This window comes from Anarrhichthys ocellatus, unplaced genomic scaffold, assembly GCF_004355925.1.
Source record: "Anarrhichthys ocellatus isolate YVR2014 unplaced genomic scaffold, GSC_Weel_1.0 scaffold1, whole genome shotgun sequence".
Taxonomy (NCBI): domain Eukaryota; kingdom Metazoa; phylum Chordata; class Actinopteri; order Perciformes; family Anarhichadidae; genus Anarrhichthys; species Anarrhichthys ocellatus.
Genome location: NW_022280031.1, coordinates 15,704,325 through 15,715,755, shown reverse-complemented (window position 1 = coordinate 15,715,755; position 11,431 = coordinate 15,704,325). Strand labels below are relative to the sequence as shown.

The following is an 11,431-nucleotide window of genomic DNA, read 5'->3' as shown; positions in this document are numbered from 1 at the left end:
CACAGTCTGCCTAATGTCAAGTGAGGGTGGATTAATGAGATGATTATGTGCTGTTAGTCTTACAGCCTTGCAGCAAAGACAAACACACTAGGTAGTGACTATACTCACCAGGAATGCATGTACAATGCAGAAGATATGTTGCACGATATGACAGCAGATTGACAGTGCATTCCAGGATTTTCTCATTGTTGCAGCGGCGTCGTCAGTACTGGCGTTCACACTGTAGCAGACGTGTAAAATAGGCCATGTTCACAAAGGCAGACCTTCATGCTCAGCTCTGAATGGCTGCTCATGTCTTGACTTTTTTTGGGATGGTTTCCTTCATATCTATTCTGGGATGTAGCCAATATCTGACACCGATGTGAACCGACAGCCATGTTGAAAAGAATGTGTGAAGAGCGAGAGAAACAATAGATGTCACATATCCGCAGCTTGTTTTGAAAACATCTTGGGTTTGATGTCTACCCTCTATTTTTTGACTTGAATTGAGGCTTCTCCCCCAAATATCAGTCAAGCCGTCAATTACACTTTCTTTTATTTTGTTGTTTTTAAAAACTTTGATTCTGGCTTAATCAATCTGCCATAGTGGAAACACTAGTCGATATGTTGTGATGTACTGAATGATGGCCAAATACGAAATATGACGTGAATTAAAAATAAATCGAATGAATGCTGTGAGCTTTATATTTAGGCTATAGCATTGACTGTATATAGGAAGTGGAAGTAGCCACCATAATGTCACTTATTGCTGTGTTGAGTGATGTTTTGTAGCCTTTAGTTTTGGCATTTTGGCAGTCGCCATTTTGATTTTTTTGGAACCAGAAGTGACCACCGCACAGTGGCCACGCTGTGCTAGCTTAACACCACGGTAGCGACGCTGTGCTAGCTTAACACCACGGTAGCGACGCTGTGCTAGCTTAACACCACGGTAGCGACTGAGACCATGAACTCAACTGTCAACAATGTTTACTGAGGTAATAAATCAACTGAAAAGTAGGCGCATTTTGCAAATATACTTCTATACAACCAGAGGAGTTGTCCCCTGATGGCTATTAGAAAGAATGCAACTTTTTAAGGCACTTCTGCGTTGGCTTCACCTTTCAGACCCGGCGGTTGTCTTTGGCCTTTAGCGAGGTCCGTTATCGGCCTTCTTGTTATAACACCGTCTATAGAGCTTTTCTTCCATGGTATCATTTAAAAAAGGTTTTCTGATCATTTCTGTTTTTATCAGCAGCCACAACACAATATCCAGCATAACTGTGAGATTCTGTAAAAAAAAATGTTTGCCTCCACAGACCACAGTGAAGAATGAAAGTGATGAGTGCTGTGTTTGTCAGTCCCAGCCCTCACCAGTGGTCTTCCACACAGAGCCTCTTCCCTGTGAACCCGGGAGGAGAGCTCTACGGGCTGCCTGTCAGCTGTCCCATGGTGCTTGGAGAGGGCTCATGGTCTTTTTTAATTCCCAGCCAATCTTCTGTCCATCACAGCACTTCATCCCTACTTTAGAGCTCAGCTCAGGTCCACACACTGTCACTTTCTGACATATCTCGCAGCCTACACCTCCACAATACCAGAAAATATTGTCAGTTCTTCCCCGCCCCCAACTCACTTTCAATATGAACATCAAATCATATTCTCCAACTGCATGTAGGAACAGAGCCTCCTGCCTATACCTCCCCACACCAATCCACTCCATATATTACTCTTTTTTTTTAGCAGTGTGTGTGTGTGTGTGTATGTGAGAGCTTCGGGTTTAGTTTTTGACAGATCACCCCACGCTTATCAGGTGACCTAAGCACTTTCTTGGGATTGTTGCACATGTTGATAATAATGAGCGGGGGTTTGGATTCCGAGCAGCACAACATGCACAGCCCAGCAAAGGTAAAGAAGCCACTGTTTCTTCTGCTGCCATTCTCAGGAAATTCTATGAATAAAGGATTAGCTTCAAGCTGTGAGTCAAGCTCTGGTTCCCCCAGTTGCTTTACATATTTAAGGCCAAATTTTGCACCGGCAGAACAGGCGGCTTAAAGTCAAAGGAGATTGTGCAGCAGTTCTGTAAAGTGGGAGTGAGTCTTGGACGAGTATATTTAAGTACAGTGAGTTCCTGAAATTCAAAACGTACACGCATTATCAGGTTTGTCAGAGTTTATCTTTGACCTTCCTCCTTTTTGTAACTGAGAATGTTAAGTTGTACTCTTAAAAAAAAAGAAAAGAAGAGCCTCATATGTCCCTCCATGTTAGACATATTTACAGTAAATCAATTTCTTTATGACACAGAGATGATGAGCTGAGATCAGAAAGCTTCCGGTGAGCTCTGAGGAAAGTCATATCGCTGCTGATTTAATCTCCCAAGACTAATGCTAGGGATAAACTGCCTAATCCATCATATATTTAATTGCCTCGACCAGGATCTTTGCTACTGATATCAACTTTATGAGCGTATGTACATAACTTCTACCTCTCTAAATACCGGGTGATATTATGAGACTGTAGAAATGCCTTTTTGGTAAGATGGTTTTATTGTGACAAGTTATCCTGTTTCCTTGAATGTGTTTTGTAGCTGTTGTAACACTGGCTGTATTAGTAGGCCTACAGACTATAGGTGTATTAAGAGTGATCCGACTCTTGTATCCCAGTGACCTGGTGCGAGTCATTCTGATCTCACTCTAAGCACGCCACGTTTAAGGAGATTTTGCGTGTCATGCCTACACCTTTTAATCATTTCGCGTGTCCAGCGGCAAATACAGACGCACTGTCGCAGGTTTAAACATGTGGGTAACTTTGTGATTTCAAACAAAACAATTTGAAAAGATCATGGTTTTGGAGTCAGCATAAGAACAGTTCTTACGTGAATTAAGTTAATTACGTAAGCTAAGTAGTCAACGATAACACATCATATACTGAGGCAGGGGCGCAAATTTCAAACAAATCTACTTGGTAAGGTTGTGTTCAAATAAAGATCATGATTTCGTTTAAAATGACGACAGTTGATAAGTAAATTAAGTTAGGTACAATATGTAAGTTAAGTAAGCTGTATAAAATGTTGCATACGGACGCACCGTCGCTGTGTTAAACACATGGTTTACTTTGTGAAGTCAAACAAAACTACTTGGTAAGGTTTAGGGGAGGTTATAGTTTGGGTTAAATGGATCTTTCTTACGTAAATTAAGTTACGTATGTAAGCTAAATACTCATTAAAACGTCACATACTTACGCAAGGGTGCAGTTTCTAAACATGTGGTCAACGTTGTGGATTTAAACAAATCTACTTGGTAAGGTTAAAGAAAAGATCATGTTTTGGGTTTGTTAATAAATTAAGCAACAGTTGACTTTTTGTTTTACGCCAAATCCATCCAGCCCGACCTTCTTCTTCAGCAGGACTTTCTTGCTCTTTATAGTACGCCATCTGAATTCCAGAGCACCTGCTCTGAACGTCTTATAATGGCGGCATGTAATGTCACGCAAAACACACAAAATTACTTATTGATTATGTTATTGACACGTAATTACACGCGATTTGGTGATGCCAGGCTGTCCAAGATCCTGGCTGCAGATACTGTAGGAATTAAGTTTAATTAAATCCTAAATTGGTTTCATGTCCGGTCCTGAGAATGGTCACAACACCTGATTAATTATCGGAATGATTAAAGATCTGGCTATTAGAGAATTCAATTTAGATCAGCTGTCACTTTGAGATGGTCCGCAGTTGTTTGTCCCGCGTGGCTGATGTGAAAAGATCTTGTATTAGCTGTTTCAATCTTCAAATATAATTGTTGTAATATTTGACATGTGGCTAAATGTTGTTTAACCACAACAGAAATATAACTGAACTTCTCTGCAGAACATTTTCAGCAGATTATATTGCTGTCCACATCTGACCAGCACCTTTCATCCATTATGTTTCAGCGTGTAGGCGAACATGTTGACCAGTTTCACAATATCATGAACCACATTCAGAGCCACCAGAGCTGGATGAAAAGGAGGGATGTCCTTCAGCAGTCTTTTCACCGGTATTTACTTAGAGGAGCGAACAAGATCATTTCTCTCTGCAGGGCACCAGGATCAGCTGGTGATGTTACTGTTGTAGTATAGTCATGGAGGCAAATCGGGATGTGTTGGTTGTTGCATTTTATTACTAATATTATATCATGTGGGATCATATCACTGTGGGAACTGACTTTTACTGCAACCGGTAATAACAATGGAAGAAAAGAGAAGCAACAGGAAACAAATGAAAAAGGGAGCGAGTTGTGTGAGGTCAGTCTTTGTCTGCGGAGAATCAGAACCAAACATAAACTGAAGGTCTGTAATGTAGTCTTGCGTGTGACAGTTTAAGAACCCATATTGAAATATGTTCCCTGTTTTGGAATGAAATAAAGATTGATGAGGCACAGCTGTGGTAACTAACTATTACTTATATGCATCCCTATTCAAGTGAAGGGCATCATTCGCCACAGTATTTACCAGGTATGTTTTCAGGCCAGCAGTTTCACCTCATGTGGGATTTCTTTTAATGTATTTGTGACTGGTGAATAAACATAAGTCTCACATTCCAATGTTTTGCAAATCTTTCCTTGGTCCTGAGGGAAAACGCTGCCTCTTCCTTTTCTTACACTAGTGCTACCTGTTTCAGTCCCAAAGGATAAGAATCCCTCAGTGTACTTACTCACAATTTGACGTGATTCTCCACTGCACGCTCTGTAGCACAGCAGAAATCTCCTGAGACCAATCCCGCAAAGAACAGGTCTGCTACCTCTCAGCAAGGTGTGTGAATCACACGAGCTAAAACACATCCGCTGATTAAAGGGTTTCAATGTGAAGGATTTATTGAGTCTTCTTGCCATCTCACAGAGATATCGTCTTATATTAATACAATGGTATTACATTACTGAAGTAAAAGATTGCAAGTTCAGTTAAAGAAGCAGATTAATCAGAAATGAAAGTGGGAAAAAAAATCAGAAATACTAGCTTCAAACACCATGAAATATTCCAGCAAAAATAAAGATATATAGTTAATAGCATTAAACAGGAAATTGTAAAAAGGATTTCATTTTCTAGGAAACAGGAAGTCATATATATATATATATATATATATATATATATATATATAATCTCTTGCTGTTCCAGTGTGGTTACCGTTGTAACGCATGGTCTACATTGTGAAATGGTTTCGGTTAACATTGCAACAAGTGATTAACTTTTTGTAAAACAGTCTACGGTTAACATTGTAATACATGGTTAATGTTGTGGTTTAAGTACAACTTTACAAAACATGGTTGACATTGTGAAACAGTGTAACATTTAGGTAACGTTGTTAAACGGTCGCAGATAGGTTAAGGCAACAAAAGCACTTGGTTAGGGTTAGAAAAGAGAGGGTTTAGGTTAAAATAAGTTTGTCTTGTTACATAACTTAAGCTACAGACATAAAGTCACATGACATGAAGTTGTTCAGTAAAAATAACTTGTTTGACCCATCCACCTCCCTCCCTCCCACACTTAGCGTACTTTCTCGCTCTTCAAACTACACCCGTTGCTCTGTGGATGGGTTTACACTGCATTAGGTGAAAGCCCAATGCGTCTCATACAGACGCTTACGGGGGCCTTGTGTGTCACTATCGAGACACAGAGGGCCACTGGCCAAGCGTCGGTATTTGAAGCCTTGGGGATGAGACCAGGCTGTTACAACATCATAAAAAGGCAATTAAAATGAAATCTGCACGAAGCAAACCATATCTGAAATCTAAAATATTACAGTAGCACGTCTTTACATTTCATCACAACACAAACAACACCTTCTCTCTCATTCCTTTCATCAATCAGTTGCGTGTTGTATGAAGGTGACAACTAATTGAAAGCTTGTCTCCTACAAATGATCGTCCTCTTCTGCATCAGGGAAATACACCGTGGATCAAATGTAGTACTGTTGTAATGCATATTACGTTCTTCATCATATCAGAAAATGCAACATAATGACTTCCAAAGATGTCCTGCTGATGTTGCAACTAGGTGAGATGCAGTTTCACTTGTCAGTATTCTGAATGTATTCACTTGGTTTTGGTGGATGCTAACGTTAGCATGTTCGGGAAAACACTTTTATACTTCTCTTTCAGGTTTGGGGGTGTGATACATTTATATGGTAGCTGTTTTTAGTTTTTCCCTTTTTACTCCTTTGCTCCCCACTAAGTTACACAAAATACAATTTCACAAATAAAACAGCACAGTAAATAACATATCTATGCTTGATAAGCCTGGCCTTTTGCTCAAACAATAACAATCTGTGAACAATTTGAAGAATATAAACTTGATAAGGCAAAGCAGCTCTGTAAAGAATTCATCTTATCTGGGTTTGCATCTGTTTCCAATATACGATCCATTTAAGCCGCAACTCCAAGTGTTTCTTGAAACATGCTCAAAAAGCAGCGTGGGATTAGCCAGTGTGTCCTCGCATAAAATCAACACTCGAGACGCCTGTCCCAAAATGAACCGAGGCAGAGATTAAAGTGTAGATTAAGAATGTGTTATGAAGGACTCTGTGACAGCTGTGGTGACCGGTAAGAAACTGGTAGAAATAATTTACAAAAATAATTGCACACAGATAATTATGAGATACATGAGATACACCGAAGGATGGACCGTTGTTGGTTGTTAGTTGGCTAGCTTAAGGCTCTTCTTACCAACATGCACAGAGCATTGAGCGCATGCACCATTTCTTGTGGATAATTATACATCTTGTACCACTTCTGTATCTCCACTCTGCATCACCTTGCCCTCAGATTGCACTTTCTGTCAGGGAGCTGAGGCCGTTATCTATGCCCTCTGTGCCACCAGACTACTTTGACAAAAAGAGCAATTTTACCGTCCAGCACACAGGAGTTGCAGGCCCATCGCTGCCTCGATCGGTTAGTTTGTATGTGTTATTGTGTGACTTTGGTGTTTTAAAAGGGTTAGATCAGTTCCACCGAAGTCACACAATAACACAAACAAACTAATCGAGCCGGAGGTAGACCTACAAATTTTGACTTTTGTGAGGTAAAATTACTGTTTTTTGTCAATTGAGTCTGGTGGCTTTGAAGAGAGCTTAGATAACACAGTTCCCCATCAAAAGGGATGTGTGACGACAGATAAAGTGATGAATATATTCTAAATATAGCGTACACTTAAAGTGAAGGGATTTCTATAAATGTCAAATTATTCCTTTAGTTATGTGCCGTAATTTTGACTCCACCACCTCTAATTGAACTTTTTCTTAATATGAAAGATAAACACATGACATCCAAATAATGAGGACAAAGTAAATACATATTAACTGAACTGTTAGTTTTCAAATTGCATATGTTTAGTATGTGAAGTACGTGAAACTTGTACCTTCCGATCCGTAGCATTCATTAAGGTCACAGCAAGTCAAGAAATGACTTGGAAGTTGAGGCAAAGTAGGTGGAAACAGAAAGTGAAATGGGAAAACTGGGACACGAACGGCCCTGTGCTCAGGTTCATCTCAAAATGACAGATAAGAAATTCATCTTTCCATGTTTATCATACTCGTGCATCCTGGTGGATTGCAGTGGTCCTGAAAATAGGCAGATGAAAATGGTTTTGTAACCGTGCTGTTGCCTGTGAGTAACAGTCCAGCCACATATTTGTGGGCAAGCTGTCAGAGCGCTCCCATCATCCAGTTTTGGTTTGCACACCAGTGGTTTAGAGACCGGCTAGTTATCTTGTTATTCCATAGATCGGACATGTAGAAGAGAATCGTAAATATAATAATGTCCAGAGCTGAATAAAAAGGCATTAGAAGCTCAAAAAAAGAACATAAAAATACAAAAAAACATCATCAAATGGCAAATCCTCCTGGGAACTGGACTCAGACACCCATTTGAGTTAAGACCTAGAAAGAAAACAGAAGAAAATATATTAACCATCGTATATGTGTCGTCTAAATTTTGTTTAAATCTCGCTTTTTTTTTAAGAGTGGGGACCGATGTCAAAGATGCCATGGCTGCTTCAGTATGGTATTCAAAAAACAAATAAATACTTTAGTTCCAAATACATTATGTACCAGTTTTGGTGACTGTGGGATGAGTAGTAGAAATTTAATGAATACACATTGAATGTTGTACTTTAAAAATCTCATATTTGTGATAAAGCACTTGAAATATCCTCAGTATTGTAAAAAATAAATTTGATTGGCATGGCACATGATTTAGTTTTTACGTATAGCCTGTTACATTTTAAATAAAAAAAATATTATTCAAACTGATTTTATTATTATTTATTATTTATTTTATTTCAAAAACCTAAAGCATTTGTCAAAAAACACTAAATTCAAACACTTTATTTGGCCTGGTTATTGTAATAAATAATACAAATTTAGTTTTAAGGAAGTGTGAATTTAAATCAGTCTTATTATGAACTTTCTATTTGAGGCACAATATACAGTAGCCTCCATCTACATTGTGACACAGTGCATTCTATAATCATGAGGATTGCATGTTTCAATATGTTGAGTAATAAAGTGGTGTGCCTTGGGAATTTCATCTCCATGAGGTTGAAACTTGGGACCAAACCGCTGTCCTCAAGTACGTCGCAGTCTTATTGCAATTCACGTGTATTCTGAAGGCCTTGTTCAAGCTATACGGTAAAGCTGATAAACAGTATCAGTCACATGGGATTAGTCACACAGAGTGCACCCATTCCACCGCCTCTCTGCTTAATTCCAATCATCTGCATGCCGCAGATGGTTTCAGACTTACTGGACATCTTTGGTATGCGGATGGGACCACTGCTGGTGCCATCGCCCCCTTCCGTCAGAGCTTTGATCTCAATGAGGTAGTCCTCTCCAGAGGGGATTTGCAGCTCCACGCTGGTCTTATTTGTTTCCAGTACGGTGGTCCTGCTGTGCCAGTTCTGACGATACACGACCTGGAGGAGAGCGAGGATCCTGGGGTGAGCATTTCATTCTCCAGTTGTAGCAAACGGGAAAGTATGACTTCATCCAACATATTAAATTAGCGTGTGAGAAACAAATCAAGTTCCCTCAAGCAGGAGACCAAATGTTGGTTATACAATCCCTCTCTAGAGGAGGTAATGAATTCAACATGCCTTGTGAGGCGCTGGTTTTTTGGCCCACTGACTCAAAAGTGGAGGAACATATCTTCCCAACACGACCTCAGACATCCTTTTTACACATGTACTCATGTAATTTCATCTCCATCCAAAATGCAGCATAAAGGTTTATTTCATACTTCAAAAGCACAGAGAGTTAAACAGTGAATTCAGTTTTTAAAAAGTGAAAAAAATGGTAAGAATCTTTGTACTTTTGATTCACAGCAATGCCAAATTATGAAAGCATTCATGTCTACGGGCACTGCACCCTCCCTTACAACAGAGCCTTAACAAAAGACTTATTAAACGAGCAGGGCCGCATATCTCTGGAGAATGCATTTTGTTAAATATATTTGTGGAAAGCATTATCAAATACAGTGGGGGGGGGGGGGGGGGGGGTTTCACATAAGTATGCAAAGTGGATCCAATATGAGTCATTGTTGTACTGGTTGGAAGAAGCCGAATTCCTTCTGTGGTCATGATGCCTTTTTCGTTTTATCACCTGGAACCAATCTTTTAATTTTGAAAGGGCCAGACAGGGCCAATCCATAATGTAGCACTGGAGCGCTGCGCTCTATCTTTCCACTGCGATGAGAAAGCCATAGATTGGGATGACAGCTGTTGAGGCTCTATTTGTTTCTCCACTTTTGGAGTTTCTCTGACAAACTCACCTTGTATCCTGTCACCTCAGACTCATTTTCCATCGCCTTGACGTGTTCCCAATTCAGAAAGATCTTAGAGTTGGTCAGGTTCCACTCGATATTCCCTGGAGGCTGACTCGGAGCTGCAAGACGTGTAATGATGTGGACACGAGGTTCACAAATGAATGCATAAAACTGTGCCATCACCAACAGTGTTCTCTACACTTACTCTGCAGTCAGTGTTCTTATAACATCTGGGGTCTTATTTATATCAAGTGACAACCTTCGGTTCTGAAAAGCTGAAGCGATTGCTGAAGGGCTTTGAACTCTCGTTCTGTCTAATGGCCAGCAGGGGGCGCCTCCTCTGGTTGTAAAAATAAGTCTGGCTATGAGAATAGGACTCTGCGTCTCACTTGATTTATTACCACAGTAAACATTGTAAACATGAGTTCATTAGTTTCAAGTCTTCTACAATACAGCATGATGTTGATTTAGTACATGATGGTCCCTTTCAGAGTCAAATAGACCATAAAGCAGGGGATGCTTTGGGGCGGGGCTACCTTGTGATTTACAGGCAGGTACCGCTACATCCCTTCTACTCTTCAAATATGGTCACTTACTTTCACTGGTTGCAAAAAGCCAAGATGGCGACTGCCAAAACGCTAAACTCGAGGCTTCAAAACGTCTTTCAATAGATAAATGGGTGACGTCATGACGACTACTTCCACTTCTTGTACACAGTCTTTCATTTATATTCCTTATGGATGCACAAAACTGGGCCTGAAAGAGGGGTACAATGCTTTCCGTGCAAAGTGGTGATCTGTAAATACAAACTGAACAGGAGAGGGACAAACGGGACGAAGAATGTCCTCACCTGTGCGTAAACTCAGACCCATGCTTCTGCACATTTTGGAGACGCAGATGGGTCGTGAATTGAAGCCAGATTGTAGAAATTAAATTTCACTTAATACCAAACGACAATTATAAATCCATGTTATCATAAATAAACAATCAAATCAACCGATGTTGATTGATACTCGCGTGTTCTGTAACTATTCTATAAGCACCTTTTAATTGTAAAAGATATAAGCCAACTCAAATCCGGCACATCTTCACCAGCGCCATGTATGGATCGTGTGCAATAGCAGTGTGGAAATGATACCGGTGACAGCTCTCGCACCATCATTACACCCCATCTCCTCATTATGAGTTCACACAAGGTGCGAAACAATCAGTTGGATTGTTCTAAATATATACCGCGGTGGCACGCATGCTTTTGTGAGCACGTATACTTTTATTATGGATCCTATGCACTGTTTTATAAATGAGACCCCTTTAATCAAGTTAACGTCAACCATGCTCTTTTCCTAAACCTCACTAGTTGTGTTGCCTAAACCTAACTCGTTAAGACTCAAGTTCATTTTGAGAAGACACTTTGTGAGAATGTGTTGCTATAACATAAACATAATAAGAAATAATGAAATCCAGAATAAAAGCACGCATTAAAAAATGAAGAGACATAGATAAGAAAATTACAATAAACATGTGAAAAAATACGATACAAATATGTACAATATACTTGAATTAAAATAGCATGAGAATGAATCATCCATTCACAACAGCAATATCCATAATGTGTTTCTAACTGGAGAGTATAAATGTCATTAAAGTCCCAGAAATGATACAGA

At 39.7% G+C, this 11,431-nt stretch overlaps 1 protein-coding gene across 3 annotated transcripts in view; it reads right to left on the bottom strand.

Annotated features, from left to right (window-relative positions):
- Positions 1-5,134: 5,134 nt before the first annotated feature.
- Positions 5,135-11,431, bottom strand: part of cntn6 (contactin 6) — an 88,050-nt gene continuing 81,753 nt past the window's right edge. For all 3 annotated transcript variants that reach the window (XM_031866838.1, XM_031866999.1, XM_031866917.1), the window contains exons 21-23: positions 9,774-9,886; positions 8,751-8,919; positions 5,135-7,885 (exon numbers count right to left, since the gene is read on the bottom strand). In XM_031866838.1, coding sequence (XP_031722698.1) covers positions 7,797-7,885; positions 8,751-8,919; positions 9,774-9,886 — 371 coding nt within the window. In that variant the 3' untranslated portion in view covers positions 5,135-7,796. The remainder of the gene's footprint in view (positions 7,886-8,750; positions 8,920-9,773; positions 9,887-11,431) is intronic.